This window comes from Coturnix japonica, chromosome 3 (genome assembly GCF_001577835.2).
Source record: "Coturnix japonica isolate 7356 chromosome 3, Coturnix japonica 2.1, whole genome shotgun sequence".
In the NCBI taxonomy this organism is placed as follows: domain Eukaryota; kingdom Metazoa; phylum Chordata; class Aves; order Galliformes; family Phasianidae; genus Coturnix; species Coturnix japonica.
In genome coordinates this window covers 55,310,434-55,332,464 of record NC_029518.1, presented here as the reverse complement: position 1 = coordinate 55,332,464, position 22,031 = coordinate 55,310,434, and the positions used below count along the sequence as shown (strand labels likewise).

General features: G+C 34.1%; 1 protein-coding gene across 9 annotated transcripts in view; it reads right to left on the bottom strand.

The window, feature by feature from the left end:
* TRDN (triadin) overlaps window positions 1-22,031 on the bottom strand; it is a 139,185-nt gene that overhangs the window by 59,272 nt on the left and 57,882 nt on the right. For 8 of the 9 annotated variants that reach the window (XM_032443724.1, XM_032443723.1, XM_032443726.1 and 5 more), the window contains 7 exons: window positions 17,670-17,720; window positions 13,282-13,341; window positions 10,650-10,709; window positions 9,067-9,126; window positions 7,439-7,498; window positions 6,126-6,320; window positions 1,520-1,579 (listed from right to left, as the gene is read on the bottom strand). In XM_032443724.1, coding sequence (XP_032299615.1) covers window positions 1,520-1,579; window positions 6,126-6,320; window positions 7,439-7,498; window positions 9,067-9,126; window positions 10,650-10,709; window positions 13,282-13,341; window positions 17,670-17,720 — 546 coding nt within the window. The remainder of the gene's footprint in view (window positions 1-1,519; window positions 1,580-6,125; window positions 6,321-7,438; window positions 7,499-9,066; window positions 9,127-10,649; window positions 10,710-13,281; window positions 13,342-17,669; window positions 17,721-22,031) is intronic. The other variant, XM_032443729.1, reaches the window with a different exon arrangement.

Sequence of the window (22,031 nt, the reverse complement as noted above, 5' to 3'; positions counted from 1 at the left end):
GGCATGTAGCAAATACTGGGAAGGAAGAGTAGACAGTTGTGTATTTTATGTTCTGAAATTTGACTCACTGCAGACACCCCCGTCTATCTCCATACTTCCCTTCATGGTTATTCCAGTTTTCTTGTGTGTGGAAAGGCAAAAACTAAAAACTGGAAAGCAATCTTCTCCAAAATGCCCTTCTTGCAACAGGTCTGCTCTGCCTTAGAGAGTGCCAAATAGCCCAGGAAGCTGTCTGGAGAAAATGCTCTGACACATGTCAAAGCTGCTTGCACACGTCAAAAGAACTCCAGGAGAGATCTTGCTACACAGATCTCTTCATGTTGTGTTTTATTAATGATACAGCTTCATAAAGCCAGAGTCTGGGTGAATCACATCTGGTACAGGGAATTATTTTGTAAATTAAAGCAAAACTGAAGGTCTCTTGAAGGTTTTCTAATATTTGTCACAGTCTGAGGCTAGATGAAGATCAGTCCATCTCTTCATAACTAACTGCCTTTAAAAAACCCAGAGGTGATACAATACTTTTCTCTCTTTGAATGCAAACATGACTCTCTCCATATCATTCTTTGAGGAAAAGCCAAATCAGCATTCTCCCTTTAAAATGCCAAGGTTATTCATTTCCTCTCTACAAATAACTGTCCTCACTCTCCCCATTTTGAGAGACTGTTTTTCTCAGCTACATCCCTAGAGCATCCTAGCTTTAACTGTACCAGAACATACCAAGAGAAGAGCAAAGGCATAAAGTAGAGATTAGGAAGCACAGACTTTTCAGATGGGTACCAGTGGAGACCTTCTTGTTCAAATGATGAAACAAAGCTTGCAATGCTTAGGATGTACCTTCATATTTCATCCCTGATTTTTCATAAATACCATTGCTTTTCATTTCTAGAATTATGTCCTATCATGTTCTGCTGTGCTGGATGATTTCCATTATGATTTCAGAAGGAGCAGTGTCAATTAAAATCTGGGAAAACTGAACTGACCTAACATTTTAAGATAGTACTCAGTCATGGTCAGTTACTTTAGCTACTTTTCTGCCTAAGATCTTTGTGTTTTAGATGATAAGCACGGAGATGTGGAAAGCAGGAAGATAAAGCACAGAGGTGATTGCTCAGCTGAGATATTTTATGTACTAAGAGCAACAGTAGTTCATTTCCTGAAGTATTCTGGGGTTAAGTTTTACTATTTGCAGGAAAAAAAAGAAACAACAACAAGCTATTAACAAGAAGCTCCTTTCTCTTGCACTTCAGACAGAAAAAAAAGCATGGAATATTTTAGCAATTTCTATAGCCTTCATTTGACTACTTTTAGCATAACCTTACTTTTAATTCATGCATAATAAACAGAAAATTAAAAAGCTTTAATAAGACAGCCAATAGATCTTATGCTTTATTAAAACTACTTGCACAATCTTTTTTGCACTTGTGAGATCACACAAATCACACTTTTAATGCATAAAGAAGCAGAAATTCTCAGGAAAACAGAAGAATATTAGATGTTCAATGATGTAGGAAAGTACCTGGATAAAAATCCCCGTGCGCAAACATGTCAATCACATAGCGACAGAATGCATATTGATCTAACAGATGAAAGAGGAAAAAAGAGTAATGAAGAAAGCAAATTAAACTGTTGTTTCTATTTAATTGCAAAGATAAAGTTTGGCAATGCAAAGACCCACTTGGGTGATACTCTTACATATTTTTACTTATTTCATGTATTCTTTTTTTTTTTTTTCCCTGGACTTGACTTCTACACATTCTCAGAAAGAGACAATTTATTGTACAGATATAACTGTGAGCCACCCAGTCAAGTACTTAAGAGCTAACTCAGAACCACTAATTCCTCTTTTTGGCCTGCAATGTGTTGACCAGATCAGCAGTGTACTGCCTTGTTCCCCACAGGGGCATGATGCAAACTACTGTATGGACTAAAGAATATTTCATGTCCATGCAAAACCATTTTGTATTGTCTCAATAAGACAAAAGTAAAAACCAGTAAACTTTTATATCACAGTACTTTGATAATATTGTGCTAACAGGACAATCAATATGCAAGTCAATATAATCAATATGAATATTGTGATAACTGGATAATCAATATGCAAGTCAATATAACCAATATGCAAATATAAGAAGGGTAATATAAAAAGAACTCTGTGTACTTACACTTCTGCAGCAGTGAGATTTTCAACTGAATTTTATCATTTCATTACATAATTATTTTCCAAACACTCATCTTTACATATAACTTTACACAGACATATATAATATATATAATGAATATATACAAATATTTTTTTCTATTCAGAAATTTATGCTTCTGTATCTACATGAAACTCAGAATTCAGAAATGTTGATTGTCTACTGATTTCTTTATGTATAAGTAGAGAGGAAGACTTGGATCAGAATTGTTATGATTAAGAATTGTATTATAACTGAGTGCAAACGATTTTTGCTAGAGTCTCCATTTGGGTGGAAAAACACATTGTCACAATGGACTACAGGAGACACTACCTTCCAGTGTTAATGTTGATGATCAAATGCCAGCTTTGTTTAGCTGTGTTAGTTTACAACAGCCTCTGAGCAAAGGAGATGAGTAAATTAATCTCTTTCCTAAACGCTTACCCCATATTTCTGAGGTTACATAAACTACATTGTCCATCTCCAGTTGCATCTCATTCCTACGCATCTATAAAGCTACTCTTTCTCTTTGACACCTTCAAAACAGTATTATACGGACTTTGAAATGTTTCAAGTGTAAGTAATAATAATAATAAAAAAGAAAATATAAAATCATATTCTTAAGAATGTAACATTTTATTATTTACTTTCTTACAGAGTTCACTAGAGCATCAATATTAGTTAAACCAATTGTTTCCACTAGTCCATTAGAGTCCATGCAGCTGTTTCCTATTACCTGGACCGAACTTGCCAGAGCATAAACAAGTCCATTAAAAGTTTATAGAGCTTTTAATGACTATCCTTAATAGTTTCTGATTTTGTATTTAGGAATTCAAATTTATCATTTTGGCCAGCTCCAGTCGTGGATTCCATCCTTAAGGAATCTGAACATTTTGGCTGCAGTATCTGTACTAAGCCAATGTGCTAATTTTCTGTCATGGAGAGGGGGTGGGTAATGGAGGTAAGCAGAAGCAGAAACAAGTATGTACAACTCTATATTCTCAGTATATATAACTCTCTATTCTCTGAAGTCAGCTTACTGACTTCAGCATGCTTGGAAATAGGATCTCAGTGTGCTAGTCAATCAGCTTATGTCTGTATTAATAAATAAAATAGACCAAGGTTAATTGTTTAGTCCTGAGAGCAAATGGCAGGGCAAAGCTCATGCCCAGAAACCTGAATTTTCCTTACCCCTGCTTTGCTAAAAGAGGCTATCTGTCTCTTTCCATGCTGCCAATTTGGAAGAGCCTCTGGATTATTTCCAGGCATTGTATAAGAGACTGCTAAATGGCAGTGGGACTAAACTGTCAGGAGACATAAGCTGTATGGGCTGTCACAGGACAGAGCACAAGCTTGTGCTGAATCTATTTACGCTATGATACAGACATGGCCTGAGGGACTTAGCAGCTCACACCGTTTCCTTGATACTAAAATAATATGTTTTTTAATGATAGTAATACAAACAAGGATCAAAATAGACATATTTTTTCTTACTGTGATAAACATAAAAGCATTATTTTTTTCTCAATAAACATAAAAAAAGAAGTGATAGTCTTGATTACACCTAAAAAGAAAGACTGTGTATTAATCTTCTCATTGTAGTATCCTGAAAAATGGGATTTGTAAAAAAGACTGAAGGCAGAATTCTAAACTGAATAATAAAAATAGTATTTCTACTGTATATATAATAATAAGGTGCAGAGTAACATTCCACTTAAGTCCAGTTCTGCCTACTAGCAAAGACTGAAACACTGGGAATTTTAAATGAGTATGATACTCCAAACAGCACTTCATGGCTAAAAATTCATTTTAATTTAAACTCTCCTGCTCACGTGAGAATTTCATGTGATAGTTTTCACCTTGTAAGTCTATTGTGGTGATACAGATATTCACCTTATGATTGAAAGTTCGTCTCAATGTTTGGAACTGAATTCTTATTAATAAAACTGGTCACAGGTATTCCTTTGTCACTTGACCTCATTGGATTTACCCTAGAAGATGTACTATCTTTTTAAATTTTAATTTTATTGAGGAATGATATAACAGTGGTAGCATCATAACAGCTCCCTGTGTTTACTGCAATTCTTTTTACAGTGTTCCAGGAAATGCTGGCAAAACTACTCCCTTGAACAAGGTAAAAGAAGGACTGCAGGATCAGGGAACATTGCTAGAGCTATTTAAATTAAAAATTATGATAATCATGGGTCACAGTGAGTCTGAAATATAAATCTGGATTTTCTGATAGTATCTGGTTGGATAGCAGCAGTTTGCAGTGAAAAGTACAGAAGAGAAATAGGTAGCATTCATTGAATGTATGTGACTCTATCCCCAGTGATAAGGATAGTTTAAGAGACTCCTTTTTTTCTATGCTCCAGCTTCTCATTTCCACTTCCACCTGTTGTGGCTCAGTGCACAGTCCATGGGGTCACAATCAAATCGTACTTACAAAGTGATATGTTAATGTTTGATGTTAAGACTAATAATTTTCCTAATTTTTATCAGTTAAATGAAACAAACAAACAAACCACACCCCACCTCCATCTATTGCTCTTTTGATTCCAACTCACTTTAAACATGTTTTCTATCAAGGTAGTAAAGTGTCTCAACTGCATACCTGTCGCTTTTTGAGCTTTAACCTAATCAGTACAAAGTGAATTCCACTGTGTACCAAAATTTTGTCACAGCAAACAAAAACTGAAAGAGTTTTGCACCTTACAAGAGGAACTCAACAATTTGCTGAACTTTCCCCTACATCAGAACATTATGAATGATGCTGCTTTGATTTTACACCCCAAATGCTGCAGTATTTCAGGTGAAAACAGAAATAACTAAAATACATCTTTTTGTATAAATTGTATTTTAAAAGTACTCTCTCAGTATACTGTGCGTGTCAGAAAGGGGCTATTGTCTCAAAAACTGTCTTTTCAGATTTCTAGAAAGATATAATTTCAACAGCCCCTAAGGTGTCCAGAAGTTATGACTGTGGAATTCTTAGAGGATCTGTCCCTTTACATTCAGACATTCAGGCAGGGATAGATATGTAGCAATAGCTGTTTTGGTGTTCAGCCATAATAACTTGTTTATGGTTATCAGTTGAAATGATCAGATAGGCCTGCTGTGCGATGCAGACCTAATACTATTCATGTTAGAATAATCCTGTGTCTGCTGTGGCCATTCTTACAGAAACCAGGTCTTTCTTCCCTCATTGTAATAAGTTGTATCTAATTCAAAAGAGTAGTCAGAGGGATGTCAAGGGACAGAGCATTCATAGCAATTTGGGAGTGCAGAATCCCAGGCTGACTCAGAAAGAGGAACAGATAGCTAACAGCTACATATTGCATTGATGCATGTTGATTCCTTATTTTATACTTTAATCTCGTCCCTTCATCAAGGAAATGGCATTTAGTTCATTTTTAGGATAAATTTGGAATCCAATCCCATCAAATTACATCAGGCAGGCACATGTCTATGGTACATGGCAATGTTTCACATACTCCGATGTAATACAAATGATTACACATTCTTTCATTTACTGCTACTTTCATAATTGTTAATGAGGACAAAAGGAGATAGAAAAAATAAACAGAATTACCAACAAATTTTTGAGCTGTTGGTATTTTCCAAAGTAAATTTACTTGCAGTATACCACATAACATTCTACTGAGCAAATCCATGAAGACTTCAACCTACTTGAGACATTGGTCCTCAGTAAAGGAGGATTCAAACTGAAAATGAATCTTTAGCCATGAAAGAACAGTTATTTGAATTAAACTTATTTTATTCTTAATAGTTTCCATCTACGACCTGAGATTCAGCTGGAATATGTTTTGCTCTTTTCTTTTTCATGGGTGGTTTGTGGTCCTTGCCAGTTCTAACTTCATTCTTTCTCCTCTTTTTCTACCACTTTTTTAAGATCTTCATCTGTTTCCTCCTCATATAGTTTACCTTTCTTTTCCGATTTAGTAAAAGTCTGAAGAGCTTTCTCCTCCTTTAATTTCGGTTTGGCTTTTATTAACCCAACTTCTGTAGTTTTAGTCTCTGTCTGCTTGATCTTCTCAGCCATCTTTGCTTCTGCTTTTCCATCCTTCACATCCTTTTTAACTTTTGTTTCCACTTTGGTGCTCTTTACTTTCTTCTCCTCTGCAGGTAATCAAGATAAAATTTCAGTGTCATTCTTTTCCCCCAAAATAATAATATTTTGTGTTGTGTAGTTACTAATGAATATTTTTCATCATCATCATATTGCTTAGATGTGATGAAAACTATAATTCTTGAAAGTCAGTCAGATTTAGACAGAAATACTACATGTGAGCTTTTTTTTTTTTTGTTTTGTTTTCAGCCTTGTAAATGTAAATAAAAATAGCCTAATAACAATACATTAATTTTTGTGCTATAAACTAGGGGAACAAATATTGGTCAGAAACACAGTACAGAAGGTACTACCAGGTTAAATCTGACTAACTTTGGGACTAACTATGGAGTTCAGAGTGAAATTCTGCTTTACGATCTTGGAGTGATTGATTTAATGTATGGTTATTTATAAGGTCTTTTTTTTTTTTTTTTTTTTTTTTTTAATGGTTACTGTAGGTTTTTTTCAATTAGGTCAAGGTTTCTGATCAAGGAGTCTTGTGTTTTTTACTATTTCTTTGACCAGCTCCCCAAGTTTGGTCTGAAGCAGGACTGTTCATAATGTGCCCTGCATTAGAGTAAAGGGGGTTTCCAAATACCTTACATCACTTAGAGTGGCCCTGTAGTCTGTAAAGATGGAGAACGACACTTTACTTGAGTAGACAGTTATAGGCCAAAAGGCAATGGTTTTAAACTAAAATAGGAGAGTCTTAGGTTATACGTTAGAAGGAAATTGTTTACTCATAGAATCATGTGGCATTGGGGCAGCTTTCCCAGAGAAGCTGTGGATGCGTCGTTCCTGGATTTGCTAAAGGCCAGGTTGAATAGAGCCCTGGGCAGACTGATCTAGTGGGTGGCAACTTTGCCCATCAAAAGGGATTTGATATTTGAGATACCTTCCAACCCAATACTCCTTGATTCTTTGGATTTCAGTCATTGAAATTTCAACAAGTTTTAAAATGGATTATGCATAGAACTAACCTCTGGTCACTTTTAAGACATTTTAATTTGTTCATATTTTAGTGTAATGTAAATCATTTTTCATATACATTTTATTTTCTACTCAAATGAAATAAAGTTTATTAATTTCGAAGTAAACTCTGGTTAAAAAAGTGAAAATAAATAAATACCTTTGGGAGGAGGTTTCTTTTCAGTTTTTTCATGCCTTTCAAGTTTGTGTTTCTGAATAACTAGAAATGAGTGCAGTTGTATATTAGGAAAATAAAACAAACAAACAAACAAACAAACAAATGAGAAAACTAATGTTAAAATGCAACAGCATTACTGAAAATTTCACATTTCTTCATGAGTAGTGTTATATATATTTTTTTGTAAAATTCTTCTTTTTCTCAGGTTCATAAGGTTAAAAAGCTTCAGAATATCTGCTGAGAATCACCTAATCAGAAGACAATGCAATCACACAGAAATGAAGATTTTTATGGAAGGTTTATATTGTATATATCCTAGATGACATAAACTTGCTCTGCACAAGCTCTGATCAGATGCAGGCTTGTTCTGCCTGTGCTCAAGCCAACAGTAACCTGTGTAACTACACTAAGCTCACTATTCTTACAGAAAAAGGGGTTTCTTAGCTTGGACTTGCTAGGAACACACCCACAAGGTTGGTGCTCACTTCAGAGCTCAGTCTGAGTGAGTATATGTCTGCACAAGGAAGTAAACATATTTAAACAGTGGACGTCCCAGAAAGGCAGTCAAAACCTTATGAAGTGATTTCTATCTTTCCTTTTCTGCTTGCTACCCAGACAACTTGCTGAATACAAAATAGGCTTGACAGTTAATTACCCTTCTTCCAAACAATAACAACTGCTATAACTGAATTCCAGCTCAGAATTGCTACATATATGTCCTATGACAACATTTTCCTTAATTTTTCCTTTATTTTTATTTTTAGGCCAACTATTTCTTAGGTGATCTCTTTAAATATAATTCATATTACTGATTTTTTCTGGGATATTTAACAGGGATTGAAGATTTCATTTTTTATTGGGCATGGAAAAAAAATAACCTGACAATGGAGGAAGCAGCTGCAAGTCTTTTCTAGAATATTTGTTCCCTGAAGTTGGCCTGGACTTGAGCATCCTCATTTCCTCATGACTGCTATTTTTCAGAGTCTTTTATGTCTCTATGTCATTACAGTTTTTCTCACTTCACTGCCACCTAAAGTTTTAACATTTGAATTGATATTCTCTAAACAGATAGAAATAAAACATAATTATTTCATACTTCCCAATATCATCAGATTAATTCAAATGATGTAAAAGGTTGATATCAAGATACATTGTTTTTTAATTTTGTTTTGTTTTGTTTTGTGGTTCAACTGACTAAAATAAAAAGACTAGAACCAAACTTCAGAATAGAAATATCTGGTTTCCAAACAAAACAAAACAAAACTATACATATAAGATAATGAGGAATGCTTAAGAGTAAAAAAGTTCAAATACAAAGCAGTAATAAATATTAGTCATGAAAAAATGAGAGCATGGGGAAAGCTGACTGTATTTTTAAATCCCTCTTACTGATTACCTCTAAACAAGACAAATAAGAAGGAAATATGCACTGTAGACTTCACTTAGAAGTTGGTTAAGATCTACTCAAGTAAAATTGAGAGCACTCACAGACTGTACTGGGGGGACTAAAACAGTTTTAAACTGTTTACATATTCATCTTCACATGTGCCCCAACTACATAAGTGATAAAAATAAAAAATTGTACAATATCCAATAACAATTAGCGTTACCTTTGGAAGGTGCTTTTTTTTCATGCCTTTCTGACTTTTCAGATTTCTCCCTGTGAATCACTAGAAACAAGTAACAACAATATTAACTGATATTAAAAAAGATAAATGTTGCAAATGTGAGAGGAAAAAAAAAGAGGGTTAAGAACCACCTAGGCACCATCGTTAGCATGAAAGACAAAATCAGCTGCTGCTGTCCAGTGCTGGTATGAAAACACAGCCGGAACTGTTCAAAATTCATGTGGTACCTTTGAAGTTTGCCATTGGCTGGGGGAAGAAGGGACTTTCAAGCATAACTGTAATCCAATGACAGAAAGTAACCAAGAAGAGTTATGTGTATTTTTGTTTACTATGTTTTTGTTGTTGATTATGTTTTTAATGGTGTGCTTTGGTTGATTATTATTTCTGAGCTTTCTTGTTTATTACTTTATTGGGAATTTTTTCTGAAGGACTTTCTGAACTACACTTAATAACTAACAGTTTTTCTAGCCACGAATGATTGAACACTATAATTAATTACAAATCTAATTGCAATGGCATTATAACTAATACTCTTTGGGGTTTTTTGTTTGCTTTTAATTTTCACTTCGCAAATTGAAATAAAGCACATTAAAGTGACAAGTTTTCTGGTTAAAATAGACCTGAGTTGTGCAGTAGTCATTTAGTGGTGTATAGTTCGAAATAATTTCCAGTGTGGGCTCTGACATTATAATTTTTTGTCAGTTTATGTTTACACAGTAACCTATTCACAGGTGTCTAGAACTGATATCTATACACCCTCTTGTTCACTGACGTACCCTACCAGGACCAGACGTGTGAAAACATTCAGCTACTTGTTTGACTCTGGCATATGAGTTTATACTGAGAACACAGAAATGTATCCATGAGCATTGTTATTTATTTTCCAGGCTGGTGATGATGTTTCAAATGAAATGTAGAATTGTTGAAGATAAAGAAGTCCTTGATAACAATTTATTGCGAGTAGATGCTTAAAATATCAGTTCTGGTCATTTCAATGATTATGAAATAGATCTAGTCTGTACTGTAATTAAAATGTTTTTTTATTTCTATTTTCTTGTTTGTGTCTTTATTTATTCCCCACATGTCTTTCTTCATTTCATTTGTTTTTCTCTTTTCATGTTAGAAGTTTTACCTGGATTATCATATTGTCTTAGAAACCATATTTACTGTGAATTCTGGAAATACTCAGAGATTACTGAGAAATTATAGTAATCCAGAGTATAAAATATATTCTCTCTCTCTCTAAAAATAAATAAATAAATAAATAAATAATGAAAAATTAACAAAAATCACCACCGCCAACAAAAACAACCAACAATATACAAACACACAAAAAATGAAAGAAAAAGAAACTAACCTAAATAAAAAGCAAACTAAAAAAACATGCATGGGGTACACTAAATTCTTGTCAGTTTGCAATATGTTTGCAAACCCTTACAGAAATTCATGATTTCCACAAAAAGTTATATCATATTTTTTCCAATTGCAAAGATACACTATGAAAGTGAGGTGGAAAGTTATTCCTGGGTCACCCCAAAATGTGAATCCTAACATTAGATCTATACCTGTATGCCTCTCCCTTTTTTCAGGTTTTTCTTCTTTTTCTGATCTGTCTTTGTGTGTCACTAGAAAAGAAGAAAAGTTTTTGTGTAAGTAGTTGAACACAAAATTAAGAATAAAAAATAATTATGCCAAGTCATTTGAGATGAAATGACAAATTGTGTTATTACTGTGTTATCCTATGCATATCCACACAGCATACACCATACACAGTTATAATTAGCCAACAGTAGCTAATAAGTTATTGCTTTTAAATCATACTAACATTCCCCAACTATTTCCTACAGTATGAACATCTTTTACAATTGTCTGTCTGTTCCTGAAGGCAGTTTTTCAGAAAACTGTCAAGGACAAAGACAGAGCTCATAGTAAATGCTGCTGCCTGCACTAGAAGCAGGATATCATATGGACCACTCCATTTTCTGTCAGGCAGTCTCATAAAACTCTGGAATCAATCTTGGAGCATTAGAGTGCCACATGCACAAATGGCACTTCTGTCACATGCCAGCTGGCTTGGGATGGATAACTAGCAATGGATATGGATAGCTAGCAATAGATATAGATAGCTAGTAACACTAGCTGAGATCACCTGCTGACAAATGACGATCCCAAAGCCATAATTAGCTGCCCAGTATGTGCAAAGACAAAACTAACATTTTGACAGTGGAAAGTTCATTGTGATATTCAGTCATTCGTATAATATTTCATACTCACCTTTCTTAGAATTTCAAACAGCAATTTTCAAGACAATGGAAAATAAGCATGAGGTTTTAAGAGCACTTCAGAAAAATCAGCCATGAAACTGCTGGCTGGCTTTAATTATATCTCCTGTGGCTCCTTTGCCAAACATGAGCAAATAACGAAGGTCTTTAACAGTAGCTTGAATTTCATGTCTGACTGGAAGCAAAAGAAGAGCAGGGAACACTCAGTCTCTTGATTTTCCATCAGTACAGCAGTGGAGTACCTCAGAGTAAGTTCCTGACATAGCAGACTGAGTCATTTTTAAGGGCAGCTATTTATAGTCTGTGTTATTAGATAACTTTTCTAAACTAAACTAAGGAGAAGTTGATTAGAAATTAGACTAGGATGCTACTTACTCTCTCCATATGCTAAACTTGAAAACAGAATTCATGAAAAATAGAAAATATAGAAATTTTAAAATACAGGGATTCTGTGAAAATGTTGGTTTTCTCCAGGCATTCTACAATCAAATGAGCCTTAGAAAGACTCATATCTACAGTCATAATTTAAAAGTAAAATGTACCATCTTAACCAATCTTCCTTAGTATAGTGAATACAGAATATCTCTATCCACAGTAGAGTTCATCAAGATCATAGAATCACTCAGGTTGGAAAAGACCTTCCAGATCATTAATTCCAACCGCAACCTAACCATACTACCCTAACTCTAAAACCCTCTACTAAATCATGTCTCTGAGCACCACATCCAAATGGATTTTAAATACATTCAGGGGTTACTGGAGTAACTGTAGCAATAGTTCAATAGACAAAACCAAAGAATCACAAAAATTGACAGAAGGTTTAAAATCCTTATTCTTCTTCATTTGCTCAGGTTCTCCATTTTCCCCTGTCCTTAGAAACATTAAATATGTAAAATTTTCTCATTCAAAATAAATATAAGAATTTATTGTTTTCTACAAAAAAAAAAAAAAAAAGAAGATACATTCACATTGTAATATGAGACGTGATAGTCTTTGATCTGTCATTTTGCCAAATCTCAGAAAAATATTCTCTTGATACAACTATTCCATTTTCTAGTAATAAATATTCACTCTAATAGACACCTGAAGTTATGCGCCTGCCACTAACATCTAGTCAGGCTTTCTAACTCTTGATATTTTGAATTATTCATATAAAATGGAAAAGCTCCAATTGGAGACAACTAGAAAAATCTAGTCAAGCACAAATTTCAGAAAGTACATATTCACTTTGTTTGTGAGAGTTGTCTTCTTGTTCCGAAATAAATTAGTAGTGACTAGATCTTATTGGTATTTCCTTATTTTGGATGAATCTTTATGGCCATAAATCTATTTATTCTTCTAAAATGGGTTTCTTTCTCCAGTCTGACATTTAATTAATCAAAGTTTTATGCAAACGTCATGTTCACAGAAGGCTTGTAGTGTTCTGACAAATAGGCAGGTTTCATCAAAATAGAGGCATTCACTAACAACAAGTCAACACATTATCTCTAATGATCTCCCTTTATTATCTCCAAAATGAGTCTGGGGAAAAAAAAACAACTATTAAAGGCAATCCTCATGCCCTGTATGTTGTGATTTAGCCATTACATTTTGCTCAGAATTATTCCTTAAAGAAAAATATATTTTTTAATTCATTCAATAATAAAAGTCACCTATTTATGCTTTGGACATCTTTTACATAAGTAAATAATACAGTAAAAACTTACTTATTAATTCATGAATATAATTTTAGCTTTTCTGCATAGTGCTGAATCCAAAGTGCCTTTAAAATCCTCATTCCCTTTCCACTGGGTTTTTACAGGACCTTCTCCACTCTTAAACATATTTGGGATTTACTGAAGGGCCTAAGTGTCAACAAATCTGGCAGTTTTGAGACTCTGATAAAAAGAAAAAAGATCAGGTGTTAAATACGTACCTTTCAGATGTTCCTTCCTTTCATTTCTTTCTAGTTTTTGAGGCTTTTCTCTGTGAATTACTAGAAACATAAAAACATCAGATTAACTTGTAAATCTGTAGTCTCCAGGTATTTTGTATGCATTTTATTTTACAAAAGTAATCACAGAAAAAATTTGTAAAAGCAAAAAATGAATTTTATCTCTGAGTAACAGACACTGGATCTTGTATAGAGCTTCTCAGTGTCAATATTTAATTCCGGGAACAGGAGAAATATTTTTTTCTTTGAGTAAACCTTCAGATTTTCGATCATGATTTGGCAACAAATGATATTATTCAGCAACTTTGGTCTAGTTCCATTACACAAGCACAGTGACTCTAAAACTTCTGATGGAGGAAATTATTTTCAGTTCTTGACAGCATTGCTTTCTCTTATTAATAAATGGCTAGCATATTGCTTTCCATGCTCTTTATTTTTTATTTATTTATTTTTTAATTTTTAGATGTTACTTCAGCCACAAGATGGATTAATAGGAATATATCTCTTTTGATAAAAAAAAAATAATTTCAGGAGGAACATCTGTTGAAAGCAATCAGGTACATGTCAGTGTGGAAGCAGGTAAATTTGGATCCTTATGGACTCTGTTGCCCACTTAACTTTTAGACCGTGTTTATGGACATGGTTGTAATCCACATCCTAATGATTCAGATAAAAATACTCCTTCTCAAACTCCACTTCTGAAAACCAGAACTTTTGCCAGTTTCAGTGGAGAATTATTTTCTTTGCCACTCTTAAGATTTTGTACTCAAGTAAACCATAGAAAACATAACCCTGGTTAGAAGACAACTTCAAGTTTTATACACACCGTAGTATTTTTGCATACACTCATTTCACCACTTTGGCAGCAAATGTAATTTAACAGAAGTTCAAGAATATTTTTTCTTGGTTAAATATGTCCTCTTTAAAACATAGGTTCATGTCTTTAGGAAAAATCATTCCAAATTCCATTAATTTCATTATGTCTTTGCATGTGTTTGCATTATCGAAATACATTCCTGTCATAATAGGTAAATAATTGTAATTAGCAATGCAGTAGAAACAAACTACAAGGAAATTTTTATAAGCCTTTAAGGAATGTGGACAGCTAATTTACACTAAAATCCAGGCTGTGAAAGAACACAGCGGTAATATGTAATTGCATGAAGGACAGGTTGGCTCATTCCATTACTTTAGGACATCTAATAGCACACCTAAGAAAAACACTTGCTTTTTCCTTATATCCAGAAAGTCTAAGGCTGTGAATTTTTTTGCAGAAACTGTAGCATGTTGTTACATCTTACATCCATATTAGCAAGTAAAAGCAAATGTGCAAAATAATTCAAACCATCATGTTGTCAATTTTGGATGGGACACATAAACAGTTTTGAAATAGCTCTGTGATGGTCAGTGCTTTTATGTTCAGCTTTACATATAGTCCTGGAACATCTATCGTAAACAGTACTTTATTGTCTGTAAGTTTTTTTCCAGATTTAGCTACCTGGATATCTATTTTTTTGTAAAAGGCTTAGTATATACCAATTCTAAAGCCCTCAGAGATTAGGTGGAAGAATTACATTAGGATTAGTAATTATCCAACTTGGCCATATGGTGATGTTTCTGGGAAACAAATTAGAGTTAATAAAAATATTTTTGTATATATAAAAAACATGAGAAACTATATAAAATTGTTTTTAAGTAAGTTAAGTCAAGCACTCTTCAGCTGAAAGATGCTGAATCAACAGCTTCCCATTCTACTTTAATTCACCATTTTATTTGATTTATGACACACCATTTTATTAGAAAGAAAGAAAGAAAGAAAGAAAGAAAGAAAGAAAGAAAGAAAGAAAGAAAGAAAGAAAGAAAGAAAAAGAAAGAAAGAAAGAAAGAAAGAAAGAAAGAAAGAAAGAAAGAAAGAAAGAAAGAAAGAAAGAAANAGAAAGAAAGAAAGAAAGAAAGAAAGAAAGAAAGAAAGAAAGAAAGAAAGAAAGAAAGAAAGAAAGAAAGAAAGAAAGAAAGAAAGAAAGAAAGAAGGAAGGAAAGAAAGAAAGAAAGAAGGAAAGAAAGAAAGAAGGAAAGAAAGAAAGAAAGAAAGAAAGCATGAGCACAGAATGGAGAATGGGCTGGTATTAGCACTGAAAAAAATATAATGCCCCAACATAGTGCTCACTAACCTAGATTTTGGAAAATGCTGACACATTTTTACATGAGTTTGAATGAAATTTCAGCCTGAGGCAAAAAGCCAAGCAAGAAAAAATTTATCCTCAATGATTGGAGTATGGTAAATTTATAAATAAACTAAAATAAGTGCTTATGATGGAAAATTTTAAGGCAATTTAAAAATGTATTCTGAGTTTAATCATACAGGAATATTGCAATTTATTTCACATAAAATTAAAAACAAGGAGTGTAATATATATGTGCGTTTTCCAAATTTATATCACCTAATATTATATTTGATTTAGCACCAAATGGAAAACAAAGTGAAGGGAAATTAGATTTCTTTTCTTAATTAGAGTGTCTGAGGCAGAGGATTGGATAACAGCTATAACCTCAGAAAAAATAAGTGCAAAAAGAAGAGATGAGGTACAATTGATTCCACACTTAAGCTAAGTAAAAATAGTATCTGGCTTAGTAAGTCTTTGTCCATTTCTTAGGATAAGGGTAAGCAATGAGTTCAATGAGCACAAAGTACAGATTACTTGTTCCAGCTAACAAAGTGCTTGTCCACAGAACAGCACTCACAAAAGTTAAGATAAATGGACTATTACAATGAAGTTACAATGCTCTAGTCAGAGCGCATTAAATCTCTGTGTAGATGCATACATCCAAAAGCCAAGTGACCTTAGATTAGGGTCTAACATTTTCTGAGGTTCAGCTTTGCCAGCTAATAGTACTGGTCAAACAATCTTCAGTGCGAGCTTTACCCCAGGCTGCCCTCAACCCGTATCTAGAGAGAGGTGTCCTTACCTATAGCAGGGGGACTGGAACTAGACGATCTTAAAGGTGCCTTCCAACCCAAGCCATTCTATGATTTTGTGAAATGTAAAAATAATATTTGCAAGACCAGATTGTAGAGAGCTTTGAGAATCCTTGTCTAGTGAAGTGTTTCCATGGCCATTGCAGGGAGGTTGGAATTACATGGCATTGAAGGATATTTTCAACCCAAAACATTCTGTGATTCCATGAAATATTTGAAAAAAAGTAAAGTAATAATGCAAAAAATTGTCCTGTGCCTCAGTAAGGCATATAATTAAAACAGTGTTATAAGAGTGCAAAAAAAGACTTAACTGAAGACACTCCAGTGATTTCTTTCTGGAATCTGATAAAATTTTGGGGTCATCTTTGCCACAGTAACATTCCTCCATGTAAAGCAAAGCATTTCTGTACACAAGAGGAAGTTTTGGTCAATGCTGCAGTTCCATCTGTATTTTTAGAATGCAGATTTTGAAAAGTCCATAACTAGGGTCCTTTGCTAATAGATCTGAGTTACTTATTACTCAGCTAACCCCGTGGCATCCTAAAAAATTCATTTCTGTACTACATGATTTATTAAGTACTTGGGAAGAGATTCTAGGCACTTCACATGACCCTGATTAGTACAGAGCTGGAAAGTTACCATTAGAATTGTAAAATACTGTAAAAACCTATAAAGAAAATATATGTATGTATAAAGAATATAATAATATAAGGGCGAGTGTATGTATATACACATTGCTTTTAATAAAACTCCAACTGCTTCCTCCTGACATTACAAAGCGCAGCATTGGTACATGAGAGAGGTGCTCATCAAATTTTATTTGGCCTAAACTTTCCGGAGGAGGTTTCAATTCGTCTGAACATACCCCAGGAAACATATTTGCTTATTTGACCTCTGAAAACCAGTTCAAACCAGCTCCTCTGTATATTTTTGGAAAGTGCCAGTTAGAGGACATAAAACAATCTAAAAAAACTAGGCTCCTATAATGGAGGTTTTTCTTATCTCTCATACACACCTTGCTCACTCTTAACTATGCCTAACTTGGGTGGCACCCACTGGTCTATAAATATGTTTTCTCTCTTGCCGAACACATTTAATGTGTTTAGCACCAAAGGAAGTTTGTCTGCATGCTACATTCTTGCACCTTTGCTATAAAAAGACTCCTGGATAAGTTTGGACAAGATAATTTTATAACAAGTTTGAGTTTGAAAATATCCCCACATATTTAAAATGAAAATATTTGTTAATGCCAAGGCACAAGTGAAGATTTTTATTATTTATAGTCTGCACCAACTAATGTCTGGATTATTATAATATATAATAATGGTAACACATGCAGTTGGCAAATACAGCAATTACACATATGTAGGTAAATAGATAAACAAAGAATTACCTTTCAGTGTTGTTCGTTTTTCATATCTCTCTGTTTTCTCTTTATGAATTTCTGAAAACAATGCAGTATTTAATCATGAATATTAAAGTAATTCTAACATAAGAATAAATTGAGCAGTAGTAGTGCTTTTGATGTCAAAAACAAGTTACGCTCATCAGCAACAGCTGAAAATAACATATGTTGGTTATGAATCAGGAAAAACCATGCTTTTATTTAGCATTTTCTCTATATATCTCTAGTTGTTTGTCAGGATTAGTATTTTGTATTTTACAAATTAGCTTCCAAAGGTAAAGTTTATTCAAAGGTAATGTTTTCACTGCATATTCTAGATTTTTAAAGCTCAGATTCTCAGTCATTAACTTCAACTCACAAACAAAGATAGACTCAATGCTGTACATGAATTACAAACAGGTATAAAAGTTGCTGCTTTAGGAACCAGAGTTTCTGAAAATTACTCATTTTAATCATGCTGTAGACTAAAGCCCATTTCATAAATCCTTTTGCTAAGAACTGTCTTGTTAGAAGAGAAAGTGGTACAGTATTTGTCGGTCCTTGCTACACCACACCTTGTAAATAAAATTTCTCACTTATGACACTGACATTGTTATTATTGCCACACACCTTCATAGTTATTTTTTTTTTCTACAGCCCTTTTTGTGCCAAAAGCACAATAATATAGAAAATGAAAAAAGTGGAATGTAGGAAAAACAAACCAGAATTTAATCAAGCTTTTATAATGTTGCTTGCTTGCAGTGGTACGAATGTAATGGCCATGTATTATTGGTGCCAAATAAATTCTTAACATTAAACAGAGCATTTGGTTTATGGTAGTATACATATTTTCCTGCAGTGGAAAACTGGTAGAAAATACTGGATCAAATGGATCTTTGACAAAATCACATACAAATCTCAACAGAGTCCATTACTTCCTTTTTTTAAGGGTGAGATTTGATCTTTAGATTCTAAATAACACATGTTCTGGCCCTCAAAGAAATACAACAGATTAAAAAATTGTGCTTATTATATCTCAGTTCTAAGGAGCTACTCTAATGTGTGTTAAAGAGAGTAGAAATGTTCTATTTATCTCACTAGTTATTTGCTCCAGTTGTAAATAGCATGCATTGCCAAAGATATACAGTAGCCAAAGGTATTTTCTCTCTTCAACATTGATTTGTGAATTATAAATAAATATAGAATGTTTTTATTGGATGGTGTAAGTCATCTAAAATAAAGATTTTCCTCTGTTCACAAGAAACATAACTATGCTATGTAGCCTTCAAAAAGGAAATTCATGGAGATAAAGGAACACAAAGGATAAAATACGTATTACTGTTAGCTGCCTATGTATGACAGAATAACTAAGCTAATTATATGATGTCAATGAGCCAAAAGGACTTTTGTTCTATTTTTGTCTTGTACTTTGCAGCTTGGGTGTGTAGTTCATTTTTTGGTCTACATACCTCAAATGCAGTGATTAGGAAAAAATTGTGTTTATTGATATAGATATTGATTTACTGTATTTCAGCTGAGCTTGGATTATTTGTCCTCATGTAACTATATGAGGATAATTTTTCCATCTACTGAGAGAATCCTATTGCTTGATTTTCAAACATTTCCCTCTTGTTCTGCTTAAAAGGATACTTAGACAAGTTTCCATAACATAATCATAGAAATAGTGCAAGACAAAGATTATTTGCAGCTACAGGATTCCTCCCCTCTTCTGAGCATATCTGAGAAATTCTCTATGCCATTGCTCTGGACTACCTTCCTTATGATGCATTTAAGAAAGTTCAGTTACTTCCTTTGCACAACAATATATATGGGAGTCATACCTCAGCCAGCTCAAAGGTCATTCTACATAAAGATATGGTTGTGGCCCACAGAGTGACAAATCACATTCTACAGGGACAAATATAAGAATCATAAAATCCTTAGAATTGAAAGGGACCTCTGAAGGCCATCAAGTCCAACTCCCCTGTAATGTACAGGGACATCCAGGACAAGCAGTGCATTCGATACACTGGAGGGAAGGGAAGCTTCCCAGAGGGATGTGGACAGGCTGGAGAAGTGTACCAATGAACATAATAAAGTTCAACAAGACCAAGGGCAGAGTGCTGTACTTGGGCTGGGGCAATCCCAGATACTTGTCCGAACTGGGGGAAATTCTCCTTGAGAGCAGCCTGTGGAAATGGACTTGGGCATCCTGGGAGACAAGAAGCTGGACATGACCAGCAGTGTGCATTTGCAGCACAGAAGGCCAACTATGTTCTTGGCTGCATTAGAAGAGGAGTGGAGAGCAGGGCTTGACCCTTGGAAGGGTTCATTCACAATCTCTCTCAGCAACCTGTTCCTGTCTCACCATCCTTGCTGTAAAAAATAGTAAATATGTCTTCTTCATCTCCAATCTAAGCCCACCCTCTTTCACTTCAAAAGCATTTACCATTGACCTATCCTTATTTGACTCAAGATGGCTGAGCTCTACAGAGTCAATGTACTTAGCTCTACCTTCAACATATTTCTCAAAAAAAAACCAGTATCCTTTTCTTGTGACATATACAAATACATATTTAAAAAAAAAAAAAGAAAAAAAAGAAAAGAAAAAAAAAAGTTTCAATTATTTTAATATTTTAGCAAAGTTCTTTTTCTTACTTTTGTCTGCAGAATATATATGGAACAATGACTGTAGAGGTGGCCATCTAAATCAGCTTCATATTTTGTCAGTAATTAATTTTATTGACACAAGCACTGCTATAATGAACATAAAATGATACTTGCTAGACAGGAACAGTGAGAGTTTCACCCAACTTTCTCCTACAGCTAAGATTCCATATATTGTACAGAACTCTACAGAAATTCCATGTAGTGAAATATATCTTCATAGTACATAAGTTTGTATATTTATTTTTATATATTGCAAAATATGCCATCACTAAGGTCTTTTCACAAACATCTGACTATACTCAGAACTATCATAAAGTACTGTAGCCTGGGAAACATCAGTTCTAATGCATTATAACATAAATTTTCCCAGCACAAGTAAATCTAGTTTCAATATGTGCTGATCTTGATTGATCTAAAAGACAGAAAGTAGAGACTGTTAGCTAACTCCAAAAGATTTAAAATAAATAAACACATTAGATTATTCTACTGATGTTTTTCTCTAAACAGAGTTTTGATACTGCCTCATCCTTTATGACAAAGAGCTTTAATTTTCTAGTAATCACATCATATCTCATTGCTGAGTTGACAAAGTGGCTATAATATCATGGAAGACTTACATGGTCAGTTTAAAGTATGTAATTTATCTCTATCAATGTGACACATTGTTAATAAATCCTAAGTACTATGAATTCATGTTTAGAAAAATGACAGAATGAAGTAGCAGTAAGGATAATCTTCATCACCACGGCAACCATCCCTATTCTTCATGAGATGACAGTGTAGTTTATTACATTATTGCAAGGGAGTATGTATTTTAAAGCTGTATTTTATTGGTTCCTTTGTATTTATCAGGCAGGTGTGAAAATTGTCTTTCCCTTTTTTTTATTTCTTGCATTTTGAATGGATTAGTACTTTATTTTCCTAAATATGGGTATTGACTGATGCTAGTTTCTCTAGATGTTGAGTTTGTGTGCATATACAGAATATGCATGGTTTTGTTTGTTTGTTTGTTTGTTTATTTTGTTTTAAATAACTTCTAGAAAGGAAGCTACTAGACTTTTTATTGACCATTTAAAGATGCTTAAAGGAGACAGAGACAGCTATACTTTTAGCAGGCCAATATATCTATATGCTACTGATCCAGAACAGGCTCTCAAAGACTGCTGAGGATCCGTATCGAAGGAAGCTTTACTGAAAATCCCCGCTGAAAATACAGTTTTGACATTATCTTCCCCCACCCTTCACCAAGCTAATTTCTACTATCGGTAGTTTGCAGTATCTAACAACAGCCTGGCACTGGCAGTACGCTGTGAAGCCCCAGGTATGGGAAAATCTCTATTGGAAAAAGAGAAAAAAAATGCAGTCCTCTTGGATGAACACGGGCTCAGCGGTCTGTGAACTTACTAGACCATGACTGAAGAAGCACCACCCCTGCATGGCTTAGCACAAAGAGATTCTTATGGTTCCATCAACACAGTTCCCTCCTTCATCAGCTTTTGTCTGCTCTCTTGTTGCTGTCTTTGTATTTTGCTGGTTACTTTGTGAGTTTGGTTTGGATTTTTGTTGTTGTTTTGTTTTGTTTGTTTTAAGGTATATGTCACCTGTAATGTGGAAAATGAGTGGGAAGAGCTGTCCAGTAGCAGTCTTAGCAAGGTCAGTTTGCTTTTCACAGCTTTTCTGGTTAATGGGGGCTGAGGCTCA